We start from the raw sequence: 16,401 nt of genomic DNA on the forward strand, positions 1-16,401 counted from the left end.
TCAATTCACACATGTACACATAGACAAGATGCACGCAGCAAATTCATGCACACACAAAATAATAAAGGAAAAACATAAAAAAAAGGAGACAAACAGCCTCGTAGAAAACTAAAATCAATGCAATGCTCTGGCGCAACTGATAGTCCAGTACCAGACCCAAGAGACCTGGTTGGTTCACAGTTACAAAGCATGGAGGAGATATTACTGCAAGGCCATGTAATACTTTGTAAACAGGAAGTAAAATGTTAAAATCAATTCTAGAGCGAATCAGAAGCCAGTGTATAGATCTGAGAACCGGTGTGATATTTTCAAATGCTTTCTTCCTTGTTGGAACTAAGATGTTGATCCTAAACTAACAGAGTCCAAACTGTTGAGTCGCTGTACCGGATCAGATCATTGCCCAGTACAGTCGATACTCAATGTTTTGGACTTCTATTGTTATGACCTGCTCCACTCTGTCCTGCAGCCTGTGACGGTGATGATGGACATTTCGGATCAATCCACCTTCGCCGACAAGGACGCTGTATTCGAGTGCCAGGTAAAGATCAACTACCCGGAGATCACTCTGTCCTGGTACAAGGGAACGCAGAAACTGGACAACAGCAGCAAGTACGACATCAGCGTCAGTGGTGAGCGCCACCTGCTGAAGATCAAGAACTGCCAGTCCGGCGACCAGGGGAATTACCGGGTGGTCTGCGGACCCCATATCTCCAGCGCCAAGCTCACCGTCACCGGTACCGGCAAATCCATGTTGTTGTTGTTTATTGTTGTTGATGCAGAATTGGGTGTTGGGCAGGATCTCACGATTTGTTGTTCTGTGGTCGGTGTGTGAGCTATTCCTCATCCAAGCTTCTGTCTGTTGTGTTTTTCAGAGGCAGCCGTGGAGAAGCACCTGCAGGACACATCGGGTAAGGAAGGCCAGTCCTGCACACTGTCCTGTCAGTTTTCCATCCCCAACGTTAAAACTCAGTGGTTTAGAAATGGCAAGCAGCTAGAGATGAAGGGAAGGTACACGTCTGAGGTCAAGCACAAGGTGCAGAAGCTTGTGATCAAAGAACTAAAGTCTGAAGACCAAGGGAGGTACACCTGCCGCTACCAGAACCTGGAGTCCTCAGCAGAACTCTGGGTGGAAGGTTTGTACCCTGGATGGCATCCTAGAACCTTCTAGACGTGCTCCACCCTTTTACTAACCTCTTCGACTACCAACATAAATACTTAACCTTGAAGATGGAGGTGTTCTTCAACTACTCTCCGCCTCTTCTTTAATGGAATATTTCACAAACATTCTTTGTCATCTTTTATCTGTCGTTCTGTCCGCCCCAAACCAACCCTTAATCACCATGAACTTACAATATAAACATCCCATTCTCACCTCCCTGTCCGCCGAGTATTCAACAACAAGACTGCATCAATACATACAGATCATTTCACACATCTCTGTTGCTGTGACCACCCCTTCACCATTCACGTGTTTATCTGTTTTAGCCGAACAAATTCATTTCACCAAACGCATCCACAACGTCGAAGTCAACGAGCGCCAGTCGGCCACCTTCGAGTGCGAAGTTTCCTTTGACAATGCCATCGTGTCGTGGTACAAGGACACCTGGGAGCTGAAAGAGAGCCACAAGTACAACTTCACAAGCGATGGCAGGAGACATTTCATGGTCATCAGAAACGTGACCACAGAAGATGAAGGTGTGTAGAGTCATCATCATCGACAGTGTTCTCTGGAGTCGCTCCTTGGTGTTTTCACGACTGAATGTTGACTAATCCCATGTAGGCGTTTACTCGGTGATTGTGAGATTGGAGCCCCGGGGAGAGGCTAAGAGCACTGCCGAGCTTTATTTGAGTGGCAAAGGTACAGTTCCCCAGTCAGCTTCAATACCTCTACTCATCAGCCGCCTGGTCCGGTCTTTAACACAATATTTCATCTTTTTACAGAAATTGAATTAGCAAGAATACCGACCGGTGAGTATTCTCTAGCCACTCGCTCATTTTATTACACAATTAACACAATATAATGTTAAACGTTCAAGGAAAACCCCAGTATTTTGTAATCTAAGCATTATTTACGATCATTGGGAGTCAACCTGACTCTGATGCCAAGCACTTGGGATAACTCCCAATGATCGAAAAATATTCTTTAGGTTAAAAAACACCGGACTTTGCCTTTAGTAATGTTTAATGCTAATTAAAACAACATTATCACAGCAACAGCTGTTTAGAGCACAAAAGGCTGTACCGCAAATCAAACTATTTGTAGTTCATATAAACTATATTGATTACCCTGTAGATGTACCGGACTCCTCGGTACAGAGGCCAGAGCTGTCTTCGTCACTGGCCGTTCAAGGTAAGAGGAAGTGGCTTTTAGCAGCTGATCTACCAGCTCAGAGAGGAATTTGGTCCTTTATCAGTTTCTACTTTGCTGTGATGAAACCTCTTGATGTCATCTTTCATGAAACTGAAGTTCCCATAAAGCCCAGAACTCTTAAAATATCAGGATGTTCTCACTGCGTCCTAAATATTCAGGGTGAATCAGTTGGGCACTTCGCCAACCGGACTGATCCAGATATCCCAGCATGCACTTGACACCATGACATAAGGAAAGCTGAGTTTGTTCTTCCTGACACCAAACTGTAAAGAGGAACTTCCCCAAAAAACAGTTCCTCCAGAACTTGGTGTTGATGAACTTTACTTCAAAAACTTGAGACTGTGACTGTGTTCTCTGTGCCACAATTATCTGTTGCTGTATCTATGTTTATTTACATGACTGGGAAATTCATGTTAATTAATGTCTTTTTTGAATGTAAGAGAATTGGTCATTGCTCGATTCAAAAACCATCTTACATGCGCAATCTTTTCTAAGCTGCATCATGAAGTCATGCACAGCAGGCAGCATCTGTCAGCGTCGTAGTAAGAACCACTTGCTTTTGTCTCTTTAAGAATCTTCTGAATTCTATCAGTATGAAGAGGAGGTGGAACAGAAAGGTAGATGTTTTTTATTTATCACTCCCTCCTCGAACTGAACTCCTCTAGTGCCAGATCCGTCCAACTTCTCGTCATACCCGAGTGCACCCTCTGCCCTTGAAAGCAGAATCTAAAGAGCCTTTTTTTCTGCAGAACTGTCATATCACCGTGAACAGGAGGTGGAGATGGAGCAGAGAGGTAGTTTTACCAGCAGCCCTCCAGGCAGACTGGGACTGAGTGCAAATCACTTCAAGCTTCATTGAAGTTTCCAGTTATAATATACGTCGATAATGTCTTCATTTACTTCTAGTCTGCAGATCTGGATCTGGATGCACTCGCTCCTAAATCTGCCTTTAATATTCATCCTAACATCATTCAATAAGATCATCGCATGTTTTAATTACCTCAAATTAACAACTGCCATTGAACTGGACTGATTTCTTTGAGTGGTCAGACTCAGTGCAGCCTCTGTGATGAGAACTCACAAATGAGAACAACTTCATACAACAATGAGACTTATTGAAGAGATTGTTGATCTGGGCGGCGATCAAACCCTCAGAGTGTTCCTGTCTTGCTCTTAAAATTCGGAGGGCACACCCCAACAGGTTTAGGGGGGGTTGGGACCGACAGTGGCACTGTTCCACTGCAGGAAGTGAATCTTACACTGCTGGGAACACGTGGCCCTGAAAACAGCAAACTGAAACTAGAGGTGACGGGGGACATCGGTTTGGTGATCCAATCACATTGTGACATCGGAGTTTCCGCCCTGGTCAGTTAACGCGGTGGTCAAAGGCTCAGAGTCGCATGGGAAGCACCCGTGTGGGCGCAGCCACAGTGTGACCCTCATGATCACCGGTTTCCATCTGCCATCTCTCCATCCGCATGCATCCGTACCTCCAAACGTTCAATACTCATGATGCAAGTTCCCATTCCCACCTAGTCAGTGAGTCACCCACTCTGCTGGTTAACTAACTCACTGTTAACCAGCAGAAAGGGGACAGACCTAAACAGATTGCTGTGAAGATGTGAAATTCTTTGTCACATTTTGTCACTGGTCTGATTTTCACTCCTTCAGTCGAGTATCAGAGCTGGACAGAAGAGACCATAACCCAACAAGTGTCCACAGATAAAGGTATCTGCACAGATCAGATGGATTTAGGCAAACATAGACCTTAGAGTACTGCAATCAGCTTCTTTTTAGCAATCTGTCTGTCTGTCTGTCTGTCTGTCTGTCTGTCTGTCTGTCTATCTGTCGGTCTGTACCGTGGCCCTCTTTATTTAAGCATTCTTATCTAATATCTTTGTGTCTACGGACAATTGAAAATCTTTGGTTTCTTCCTATCCTTTTCTTCTTCTTTGATGTTCATTATATTTGGTGGTTTTTCCACTTTTAAAGTGGAGTGTTTGTTCTGTTCTGAATGTCTGTCTGTCTTATTCTTTCAGCAGCTCCTAGAGTTCCTGTGGAGGAAACAGTGGACACAGAGAGAGTAGGAATGAGAGAGGATGTTCCAGATAAAGGTACTGCTTGGCTGCTGATAGCTTTGCTCCCTCTTCTGTCCTCTGCTAAGCTCTGTGATCATTCGGTTCCGTCGTAACGCTCCTTGCTTCGTTATTCTCTCAAAGTTCTTCTTCGAATACCTGCTCCTAATCTTAGTCTCTGCTTTCAACGTGTACTGCAACCTTTTGTACTGTCTGTAGTTGTCGTTTGAATGTCTGTAGATCTCTGCTTCATGGCTCTACATGAAACAGCATGAGGCCAATCTTAGATAAGAGTGTATGTCTAACGCAGTAAGTGTCTTTTAAGTTCCTGAAGCTCAGAGGATGCCAGAGGAAAAGCTTAAAGAAGAAAAGGAGCTGTCCCGACCCAAAGGTACCAACACTTCCCTGGTGTTCAATAAAACACCTACACATGTCATTAAATTCCACTAAAGACTTGTCAGTTAAATGGTATTTCCTTAATCCGTCTCCATGTTAACCTTTTATGAAGTAGTACTGTTTAAACTGAGTCAAAGAGCGCAAATTCACTTAACTCTATTGATATTTTCAAGAACTTGTCACCAAAAAGCCGGTAGAGGAGAAGGTTTCTGCAGTTTCCCTTCCAGAAAAACAGGAAGCTGCTGCTCCCAAAGGTAGAGCATTCTGATTTCTGTTATCAGTCAGTCTATCAATTTAATGATCACACAGCTTAGTCAGTGGAGTCTTGAGCTTTTCAGGGTCTTTCTCAGGAAACATTATTTTCACTATTTCACCTTGGGCTTTGTGGACAGTCATGATATTCAATTCTTTGTTAGTGGTCACCACTTTTACTGTGTTCTTCTCTCCCGGCTGATGTGACTGTTTACTTTGTCTTAAAAGAAGCAGAGGAGGGAAAGAAACTTGCTGCCAAACCACCGACGGACAAAGATCAAGAAGTGCCAAAGAAAGGTAGTAAGTGCTTTTTCATCTTTCAGCATGACCAATGTGTCTTATTGTGTCTTTAATGTCTTATTTGTGGTGAAATCTCTGCTTTTTGTATCTTGTCAGTTTTAAATTGACATGCTTGTCTAGCTGTATGTTTGTATGTTCCAATGCCATCACAATCTTGGGGTGTAATCTTATATGATGTGTACTTCAGTTTGCGTGGTTGTTAAATGTCCAGTCTACATAAGTCAGTCCACTTAATTATCACATTGTTGCAGCTTCTCTTCTGTATTTTGATGTTTACGTAATTCTTAAATCTTTACAAAGCTTTGTTCTTTATTATTCTTTCATGATTTTGTAGCTCTTAGCTAATGTTGCTGTCTGTGTTAATTAAGATAAAACCAAGCCTCTGCTACCAGCCCAACCTAAAGTGTTACCTGCAGCTAAGCCTGAGCCTGAAGCCAAGCTTAAGCCTGAGCCTGAAGCCAAGCCTAAAGCAGAACCTAAAGCCAAACCTGAACCTGAAGCCAAGCCTGAACCTCAAGCCAAGCCTAAGGCAGAACCTAAAGCCAAACCTGAACCTGAAGCCAAGCCTAAGGCAGAACCAAAAGCCAAACCTGAACCTGAAGCCAAGCCTAAGGCAGAACCAAAAGCCAAACCTGAACCTGAAGCCAAGCCAAAGCCCAGTCCAGCTCCTAAGGCAGAGCCTGAAGCCAAGCCGGTGCCAGTGAAGAAGCCAGTGATTCCTCCATCCAAAGGTACTTCCTATTTATTAGGGGAGAGTGTTTGTGTGTGTGTGTGTGTGTGTGTGTGTGTGTGTGTGAGTGTGTTAGTGTGTGTGTCTGTGTGTGTTTGTCTGTCTTGTCTTTTGCTTTTCATCTGGTTAGGTGTTAATAAGTTAAGTAAGTTTGAATGTTTGTCTTGAATTTTGGATGTTTGTTTGTGGAGCTTCTGCCATGGAAGCGCATCTTCTTCAGTTGTTTACACTATTAGGCATTTGCATTTACCGTCTCATCATCTAAATGAGCGTGCATGTTGCTTAAAGTCCCTGAAGAGGTCATGAAGGCGAAAGCCCCCAGACCAGAACCCGCAGAGAAGAAGTCTGAACCTGCACTCACCAAGCCACAAAAAACAGAAGATCTACAAGCTGAGCCAGTGGTGAAACTAGAACCTGCTGCCTCCAAACCAGAGGCCCCTCTTAAAAAACAAGAGGTGTCACCAGTTCCCAAGCCAGAAGACATCGTCAAACTATCTGAACTTGAAGTAAGAAAACAAGAGCGGGCCATATTGAAACCAGAAGTGCCAAAGGCCAAAACAGAACAAACACCGACAACTGCTCCAAAGGAGGCCCCCAAGAAAGGTATACAGGGTCTGCGCTAACACTCATTAAAGAATGTTACTCACCCAGACCGACTCTTACAGTCTGCTTGTGCGACTAAACTGATGATATTTTTCAGTTTTGTTTGTTATTCTTTCTACCAAAAAAACTCCCTAACTCTTTTGGAGACCTGGAAACCTTTAATATATCTGAAGGACAGCTGCTGTGTGATATTGTTTACTTGTATATGTCATGCTTTGTTTGTGTAATTTTTGACTTCCGTAACATTCACAATTTGGCAAACTCATACCAAACATCCATCTCACCACAAGTTTAATTAATTTATTTAAATGAAAACTGCATTCCAACCAGTGCTAACAACCAGTTTGATTGACAAAGGTTTTGTGAGGGTTTGTGCATCTTTGTACTTGTCTCAAATCTTCAAGTATCTGATTCCTGCATATTGTTTTAAAGTGCCAGAAGCACCAAGGAAGAAGGAGGTCATTACATCTCAGCTGCCAACTGCAGTCCCACAAAAGGTGGACAAACAAGTTTCACATGAAAAGAAACCTGTGGCAGATAAAGGTACAAGAGACTTGTCAGTGATTCCTAGTCATAGATCATCACTTTCTCCCACTAAGACTCAAAATCTTCAACTTATGTCCATCATGTGTGTAATGTCTTTAATACTTTCTTACTCTGTCCTGTCTGACCTAGTCATTGTGCATAGTTGCATGTTATTCTTGAATGTGAACTGCTTCATGAGAGTTGATTGTTTTTCTTTTTTGCACTCGTTAGAGTGCATTAAGTTCATCTTTAAAATGGCTCTTAACTCTTCATACCTGTAGAATTTTTAATACACCTTAATGGTTCTCTCTAAAGTTTCTGTGGAGGACAAAATACCAGAGCCCCCAAAAACATCCCGGAAACAAGAACCTGTCATTGCTCCTCCCAAGGGAGAACCTCTTGAGAAAGGTACAAATGTTTCGCAGATTGATGTTTGCCTTATAACATTCCTGTCATGTTTGCTTCTCAGTGCTCTGTGTTGCCATCTCTGTCCATTTACATTTGACAAAGTGGTAACATCTTACTTACTTACTTAAATCCAGTGGTTATACTCAAGCGGTTTTAGGACGCTTTTCATGGCTGAATTTTATCTCTGTAGTCACATGCTATGTGTTTATGTATTATACCCTCTTAAAGTGATGAAGCCAGAACCAATACACATACCTGAAAACATACCTGCTCATGTAGATGAGAGAGCAGTGGAGGAGAATGATCCAACAGAGGAAACTCTTGAGAGGCTCCCCCAGAAAACTTTGGAAATAATACCCCAGAAGGTTCCAGAGAAACTTCAAGAGAAGAAAGTAACAGTAAAGAAGTCTCCTGAGAGGAAACCTGAAAATGTGGGGAGGATTTCTGACAAGACACTGCCAGAGAGGATACCTGTACAGATTCTTGAGATAGAACCCAAGGAGGTGCCTGTGCAGGTTCATGAGGTAGAACCTAAGAAGATGCCTGTCCCTGTTCATGAGGTGGAACCTAAGAAGGTGCCTGTGCAGGTTCCCAAGGTAGAACCTAAGAAGCTGCTTATGCAGGTTCCGAAGATAGAACCTAAGAAGATGCCTGTGCCGGTTCAGGAGGTAGAAACTGAGAAGATGCCTGTACAGGTTCTGAAGGTAGAACCCAAGGAGGTGCCTGTGCCGGTTCATGAGGTAGAACCTGAGAAGATGCCTGTGCAGGTTCCGAAGATAGAAACTAAGAAGGTGCCTGTGCCGGTTCATGAAGTAGAACCTGAGAATGTGCCTGTGCAGGCGCCAAAGGTAGAACCTAAGAAGATGCCTGTGCAGGTTCCAAAGGTAGAACCTAAGAAGGTGCCTGTGCCGATTCATGAGGTGGAACTTAAGAAGGTGCCTGTGCATGTTCCAAAGGTAGAACCTGAGAAGGTGCCTGTGCCGGTTCATGAGGTGGAACCTAAGAAGGTGCCTGTGCAGGTTACAAAGGTAGAACCTGAGAAGGTGCCTGTGCCGGTTCATGAGGTGGAACCTGCGAAGATGCCTGTGCAGGTTCCAAAGGTAGAACCTAAGAAGGTGCCTGTGCCGGTTCGTGAGGTGGAACCTAAGAAGATGCCTGTGCAGGTTCCGAAGGTAGAACCTAAGAAGGTGCCTGTGCCGGTTCATGAGGTGGAACCTAAGAAGATGCCTGTGCAGGTTCCAAAGGTAGAACCTGAGAAGGTTCCTGTGCCAGTTCATGAGGTGGAACCTAAGAAGGCGCCTGTGCAGGGTCTGAAGGTAGAACCTAAGAAGGTGCCTGTGCTGGTTCATGAGGTGGAACCAAAGAAGGTGCCTGTGCAGGTTGCGAAGGTAGAACCTAAGAAGGTGCCTGTGCCGGTTCATGAGGTAGAACTTGAGGAAATGCCTTTCCAGGTTCCGAAGGTAGAACCTAAGAAGGTGCCTGGGCCGCTTCCAAAGGTAGAGCCTGAGAAGGTACCTGTGCAGGTTCATGAGGTGGAACCTAAGAAGGTGCCTGTGCCGCTTCCAAAGGTAGAGCCTGAGAAGGTACCTGTGAAGGTTCATGAGGTGGAACCTAAGAAGGTGCCTGTGCCGCTTCCAAAGGTAGAGCCTGAGAAGGTACCTGTGCAGGTTCATGAGGTGGAACCTAAGAAGGTGCCTGTGCCAGTTAATGAGTTAGAACCTGAGAAGGTTCCCCAAAGAAAACCAGAGAGGACAGTTGAACTTTACAAGGTTCCTGAGGAAAAACCAGCCATCACCCATGAGATTTCTGCAGAAAAAAGAGCCGTGGAGACTCAGAAGATAGCCGAAGCTAAGCCCAAAAGAGAGGAAGTTCTTCCGAAAGGTATACTTGAGACAGACAACCTGTCTTTTCTTAACCCTCTTTATGTGTATTTTCTTGCATGGGCGATAGTCCATTTTCTAGCTGCACTTCACCTGCTGCTGAGAGTTAATGTAGCAAACCTTTATTTGCCTGAAAAGGACTGAGATTCTCGACATAACTTGTGCCTTTTTTTTGGAAAAGTCACATGGCCACCATTAATAATAATAATGGCCAGGATCTTAATGTTTAGAATGGATAATCTGATATCAGGTCCACTTCTTTTCATCTTAAACTAAATGCTCCTTATGTCTTGTGTCAATGTATGCATGTTAGTAAACTGTCTAATATCTTCATTATCTACCATGAAGCTTGTGTGAAAATAATGACAATTCCTTAAAGAACCAGAGGCCAAGAAGATTCCCAAGACTCTGCCTGAGATTAAGCAAACGTCTCCATCAGAGAAAGGTAGCGACCACGTCAAAGTGTGCATCATAATCTTTATATGTGCTGACACTGCTGGTGCAGACAGTCATGTTTTAACCCTTGTCGTGTGTGTTGTGTTTTGTTCTAATCTCTTGACACCGTTTCCATGGTGCCGTCTCTTCAACTCATCTTAAATCTCCAAGTGACTACCAGTCTTGTCAAGATAGAACAGAGGGCCGAAGTTCAGAAGATCCAGGACGTTTATTATGTGACGGAGAAAGCTTCCCCCGCTGAGAAGGTCCTGGAGCACGAAGAGGTGGTGGAAGAACACGCAGAAGTAGCTTATCAGGATAAAACAGGGTTTACGGACAGGAATATAATATCACTGTCCGAGGTTGATATTTTAGGCACATTAGACAAATCTGCAGATGAAAAGGCTGAACTGACAGGTCAGATCTCTGATGTTTCAAGGGCCAAAGATACAAGGTTGAGTAAACGTAAAATAATCCCCAAGTCAAGGGAAACTGCCATTACAGAGGACAGTCAATCTAAGATAAAAGTTCAGACTGTGCAGGACAAGCCTACCAGGAGACCACTTCAGGTAGAAGAAGAGTTCTTTGTCAGGAACATTGAATCTCCAACAGATGACTTTATAGATGAGAGGAAGGATTCTGTTAGATGTCCATCACACACACAAGAGATTCAACAAGACACTGTAATTGCCACAGATAAACATCAAGCTACAGAAGCGGAACACTTTTTTATTAAAACAGAGACTGACCGTGTACCCAAACCTCCTCAGAGAGAAGATACATTCATCAGTATTAGTCCAGAAGTCACCAGGGAAGTGTTTGAAGGGAGACGGGAGGAGATTCATGAGACAGTAGATGAGTCTAAAACTAAAACCCCGACCGAGATAGAGGCGCGTCGTGTTAAACTGCTAGAGAAAATACAAGCTGGGCGGGAAGACACTGAAAGACAGGCTTTGGTCAGCTTAGTGTGTACAGAGTCCTTCACAGAACATGTTCAAATGAAATCAGATACTTCAGAGGAACAACGTAGAGAAGAGAAATTTCCATTTGATAAAATTCAGCCAAAAGAGGTCCCAAAACAGGAATACATAGATAAGAGAACAGGCAGACAGCAGCAGGCGACAGTAAAACAAGCAACAATTACTGGCTCTAAAAGAGAGGAAACCAGCATTGTAGAAAGACCTTCACCCAAGAAAGTTGAACGTCTTGCAAAGGAAGGGGAGATACTTGGTACAGTTCAGAGGTCAGAGTCAGTAAAGGTTAGGGAAAAAACGCAACGTCCACACGTAGGAACCGCCGAATCTCACAGTGAAGCTGCTGGTGTGGAAGTTATGAAACAAGAGCGCTCAATGAGACAAGAGACAGCAGCAGATATCGAGCCCAAGCCAAGCATTGCTCCAGAAGAGATCGTGACCTCGGCTGAAAAAGATCTAAAACATGTGAAAAACACCACCGGGGAACCGGAATCGTCAATGGATGAATACCTCACGGAATCTCCTCGAACTTCCATCCAAGATCGGTGCATTGAGGTCGCTCATCTTATGGAGCAGGAGGACGACGCTCCTGTTTTCAGAGATGCCGCTGAAGTAAAAAAAACGACCCCACAAGCAGAAAAAGCAAAGAAGAGAGTTCCCATTAAAGAATCTTCTAGAGGTATATAGAGAACATCTTACATGTCAGAACTATCTCTTATGTGTCATTGTTTTGGTGCAAAACACGCTGTCTTGATTTCAACTCATTCTTGATGCAAACCTTTGAAGCTGCTCATTGTCCCCCATTCCCACCGCTTGTGTATGTTTATTTTGGGCTCCTTCTTTTAATCTTTCAACTCTTTCAATGCACCACCATTTTTTATATTTGTGAAATGTTTAAGGTCTTTATCTTTTGAAATACTAACTATCTGGAATAAATGTGACTCTTCTTTTAAGAACCAGAAGCAGAGAAGATCTCCAAGAAAGCTGCCCCATCTTCTGAAAAAGAGGCTGAGCCAATGAAAAAAGCCTCCAAACAAGAGAGAGGTACAACATCAAATCTTCCTCAATTTCCAAACAGGCTGTATGTTCAATGTGCCAATATCAAAATAGTGGTGGAGAATGCACTGGTAATACTCTTGTCCCTGTGCTGTCTCTTTTAACCCCGATTTTTGTGTTTATTTTGTTTTGTTCTAATCTCTTGGCACTGATTCCATGGTGCCTTCTCTTCTCATCTTAAATCTTAAATCTCCAAGTGACTACCAGTCTCGTCAAGATAGAACAGAGGGCCGGAGCTCAGAAGATCCAAGACGTTTATTATGTGACCGAGACAGCTTCCCTCACTGAGAAGGTCCTGGAGCATGAAGATGTGGTGGAAGAACGCGCAGAAGTAGCTTATCAGGATGAAACACAACTAACCAACAGGAAAATAATAACATTGTCCATGGTTGATATTTTAAGTTTACCAGAAAAAACTGTCAAAGGGGATAGTGAAGCTGAGATGGCAAGTGAGATACCTGTTACTGATGTTTCAAATGGGACAGACATTAGAGCAGTGAATGAAATAGTAATCCCTAAAACTAAAGAAAGGGTGTTTGAAGAAAATACATCTCTGGATAATCAGATTAAAAAGCAGGCCCCTGTCAGGGAGCAGGCCCCTGTCAGGAAAACTGGACCTCCCACAGAGCGTCAAGGCGGAGGAATGGAAAGACATTCTTCTGTTGTAAAAGAGGTTCCCGAAGAACACGAAAAAGCAATTAAATTCATGCAAAACAAAGCTGGAAAAAAGCAAAGCAAAGAAATCTCTTTTGAACAGCTTGTCGATTTTAAATCTGAAGAGATTGAAACATGGAAATTGGGGCTCAGAGGGAAAACGAAAGTACCATTCGCAAAAAATGAAAGATCTGATAAAACAAGCGACGAGCAAAAATGCCCTCTCCTTAAGAAAGTAAAGCATGAAGAGAAAGTAGAGGTGGTTTCATTAAGATCAAGAGACAGGAAACTAAACACTACTTCAGAGCAAAAAACAGGAGAGTTAAATGGGACTGAAGAGGGGTTAGATGCTGTCAAGGACAAACAAGAGAACCAAAAAATAACAGAACTAGACCCAATCAGACAAGAAAAAACAGAAATTAGTGATTTAAAAAACGTAGTTTCACTCAAACAACAGGAAAAGGAGTTTGGAAAAAGTGCAGAGATTTTATCGACCGTAGAGACACAGTCGAAAAACATTGAGCATGGGCTTTGTGAAAGTGTTGTTGCAAAAAGCAAAACTGTGAAGGTTACTACTACCAAAAAGAAAACGTCAGATAAGAAGCCAATGGTTCAGGAAAAATTGGAGGAAAATAATTCAATCACTCTTCTGGCTGAACACAAAACTCTTCAGTCATTGAAAGACAGCGATGGTAACAATGATGATGCCGTCACAGAGAGCGAAGCATTAAAAGATGAGGCAGAAAAAACACAGGAAAATAAAGCACAGATTCGACTGGAAGCAGATACCATTAGAAAACCACTGTCAGCCAATGAGAAATCTGTGAAAGTGAAACATATTAAAATGGAGAAACAAATGATAAAATTGAATCCCACTGAAAAACAGACCACTGCGACTCCTCTAGTTCGATCCGAGGAGTCATTCCCACAACATGAGCCAGAAAAGCCAGATAAGACAAAAGAGAGTTTCAGAGACGGTGTAACAGGAAAGGAGCAACATCTGTTAGTGGTCATTTCTCCAAAAGCGGATGTGTCACCAACAGAAGGACAGAGATTAGTTAAAAAAAGAGAAGTGACCACAGAGTCCATTCAGTCAATTAGAGGACAACTGGCCAAAGTTTTTGCTGCAGAAAGTACAACAGAGACGGAATCTGCCAAACAGGAACAAACTGAGAGGACCCGTTTATATACAAAACACATTGAATCACTGATAGAACAGGAAGGTCTAGAGAAAGATGAGAAGAAGGTAAAAGAAGAAATTTTGCCAACTACTCAAAAGACAGACGCAACGCAAACAATGATAGGACAGACTGCTGTTAAGAGACAACACAGATTTCAAGTAAAGGACAACAAGAAAAAAGTAATTTCTCTAATAAAAAATATATTGCCAGCAGAAATAAACAACTTAGCAGGAACTGAAGATAATGTAGTTGAAAGAGTTCAGTCAAATAAAGACATTGTTCATGATATAGCTGCACTAATTACTTCCACTGGGGACGTTAAAAAGAGTGACAAACAAACTGAAAAGAAAGCTTTAGTTGCAACACCCACAAGAGAGCCAAAACAGAAGTTAGCCAAAGTTACTCCTGATGATCTGATCAAGAACATTTCATCGAGAACAGAAGTCTCTGGGTCACATGAAGACTCTCTAGAGACAGAAAAACCCTCCAAGGAGGCAGAGCAAAAGTTAGTCCAAGAGAAAACATTGCGAGAGGTCCAGTCGAAGGGTGTCACTGTGAGAGACAAACCTGCCAAAGTTCCTCCCATTGTCGAGAGGACATCTGCTAAAAGAGAGGTCAAAGTGACAACTGTCACATCTGAAGTTCCATCACTAGAGTCTGATTCTCTGGAGAGAGTTCAGTGTTCAGCTGAAGAGACGGAAGCTTGGAAAGTGTCGCCTAAAACAGTCACTCTTAAAGACAAAATCACGAAAATGATTTCTAAGAAAGACAAATTAGAAAGGACTGCAACTGTAACGAAGGCCATAAAGGACAAAACTACATTTGAACAAGATATTAGTAACACAGCAACTCCAAGAGGTGCTGGTGAGAAAACAGATGCAACCTCAGATATTTTGTTAGAAGAGATCCAGTCCAGTGTGGTCACAGTTAAAGATAAAACAGTTGAAGTTACTCCCATCAAGGAGATGAAAACTAAGGAGGAACAAATTCAAAGAAAGGCCCAGATTACACCTATGGAGGACAGAACTTCTACAGGATCATTAACTGCAGATGATACTTCCCAAAATAGCATTAAAACCGATGACATTGTCAAAGAAAGCTTAGTTGAAACTGAAGATAATAGAGTTGAAAGACTCCAGTTAATGGACGATAAAGATAAAACTGCTAAAATGATTCCCACTGAGGATGTCGGAAAGAGTCACAAACAAACTGAAAAGAAAGCTTTAGTTGCTCCTCTGATGGAGGAAACATACACAGAGGCAACAAAACAACAAAAGGTTCATGGCGATTATGGTAGAAGTGTAGAAACATCTGTAGACCATTCGGAAAGTATTTCTCAACAGATACTAGACACTCCAACAAAGAGGAGAAGCAAAGAGTTAATCTCTGAAGCAAAGTCAAAAGTAGAAAGAGTGAAAGATAAAACTGCAAAGCTTTCCCCAACCGAGGACAAAGAAATGAGGAAGGAGCCATCTGAATGGAAGGGCTCAGTCGGTCCAGTGGAGGCAAAGGAGTTTACCAAAGCAAGAGGAACTGCCAGACAGTCACTAATGGCAGATTCAGACAAGGCTGAGGAAGTTTCTCCAAAGAAAATAGAATCCCTGAAACAAAGAGAAAAACAATTTGAAACAATTAAAGAGCTTCCAGTTGAAACTATCCAGTCCAAGACAGTCAGACTTAAAAATGTATTTGGCAAAGTCACTCCCATTGAAATGACAGAACTAGGACAGGGACAGGTTGAAAGACGAGTATCAGTAGCACCTGTGATGGACATTGCAAGTGAAAAACAATTGGTCCCGAAAGATGGAGATGTTCTATCTCATACATTAGAAAGTCTTGTTACACCTGGTGATCTGGTCAAGAACATTTCATCTAGAACAGAAGTCTCTGAGTCACATGAAGACTTTCTAGAGACAGAAAGATCCTCCAAGGAACCAGAGCAAAAGTTAGCCAAAGTCCAAGAGAAAACATTACAAGAGGTCCAGTCGAAGGTTGTCACTGTGAGAGACACACCTGCCAAAGTTCCCCCCACTTTAGAGAGGACATCTGCTAAAAGGGAGGCCAAAGTGAGAACTGTCACATCTGAAGGTCCATCACTCGAGTCTGATTCTCTAGCGAGAGTTCAGTGTTCAGCTGAAGAGACGGAAGTTGGGAAAGTGTCGCCTAAAACAGTCACTCTTAAAGACAAAATCACCAAAATGATTTCTAAGAAAGGCAAATTAGAAAGGACTGTAACGAAGGCCACAAAGGACAAAACTACATTTGAACAAGATTTAAGTAACACAGCAACTCCAAGAGATGCTGGTGAGAAAACAGATGCAACCTCAGATATTATGTTAGAAGAGATCCAGTCCAGTGTGGTCACAGTTAAAGATAAAACAGTTAAAGTTACTCCCATCAAGGAGATGAAAACTAAGGCGGAACAAATTCAAAGAAAGGCCCAGATTACACCTATGGAGGACAGAACTTCTACAGGATCATTAATTGCAGATGATACTTCCCAAAATAGCATTAAAACCGATGACATTGTCAAAGAAAGCTTAGTTGAAACTGAAGATAAT

The 16,401-nt window shown here is 42.7% G+C and overlaps 1 protein-coding gene across 1 annotated transcript in view; it reads left to right on the plus strand.

Moving 5' to 3' along the window:
• ttn.2 (titin, tandem duplicate 2) overlaps positions 1-16,401 on the plus strand; it is a 211,128-nt gene that overhangs the window by 62,779 nt on the left and 131,948 nt on the right. Inside the window, exons 80-91 of the mRNA XM_080018974.1 lie at positions 467-734; positions 873-1,133; positions 1,486-1,695; positions 1,781-1,858; positions 1,942-1,968; positions 2,294-2,350; positions 2,944-2,988; positions 3,121-3,165; positions 4,043-4,099; positions 4,781-4,837; positions 5,763-6,125; positions 7,940-9,541. Of these exons, the coding sequence (XP_079875100.1) occupies positions 467-734; positions 873-1,133; positions 1,486-1,695; positions 1,781-1,858; positions 1,942-1,968; positions 2,294-2,350; positions 2,944-2,988; positions 3,121-3,165; positions 4,043-4,099; positions 4,781-4,837; positions 5,763-6,125; positions 7,940-9,541 (3,070 nt within the window). The remainder of the gene's footprint in view (positions 1-466; positions 735-872; positions 1,134-1,485; positions 1,696-1,780; positions 1,859-1,941; positions 1,969-2,293; positions 2,351-2,943; positions 2,989-3,120; positions 3,166-4,042; positions 4,100-4,780; positions 4,838-5,762; positions 6,126-7,939; positions 9,542-16,401) is intronic.

The sequence above is a fragment of the Zeus faber genome, assembly GCF_960531495.2.
Source record: "Zeus faber genome assembly, chromosome: 18".
NCBI classification, from domain to species: Eukaryota; Metazoa; Chordata; class Actinopteri; order Zeiformes; family Zeidae; genus Zeus; species Zeus faber.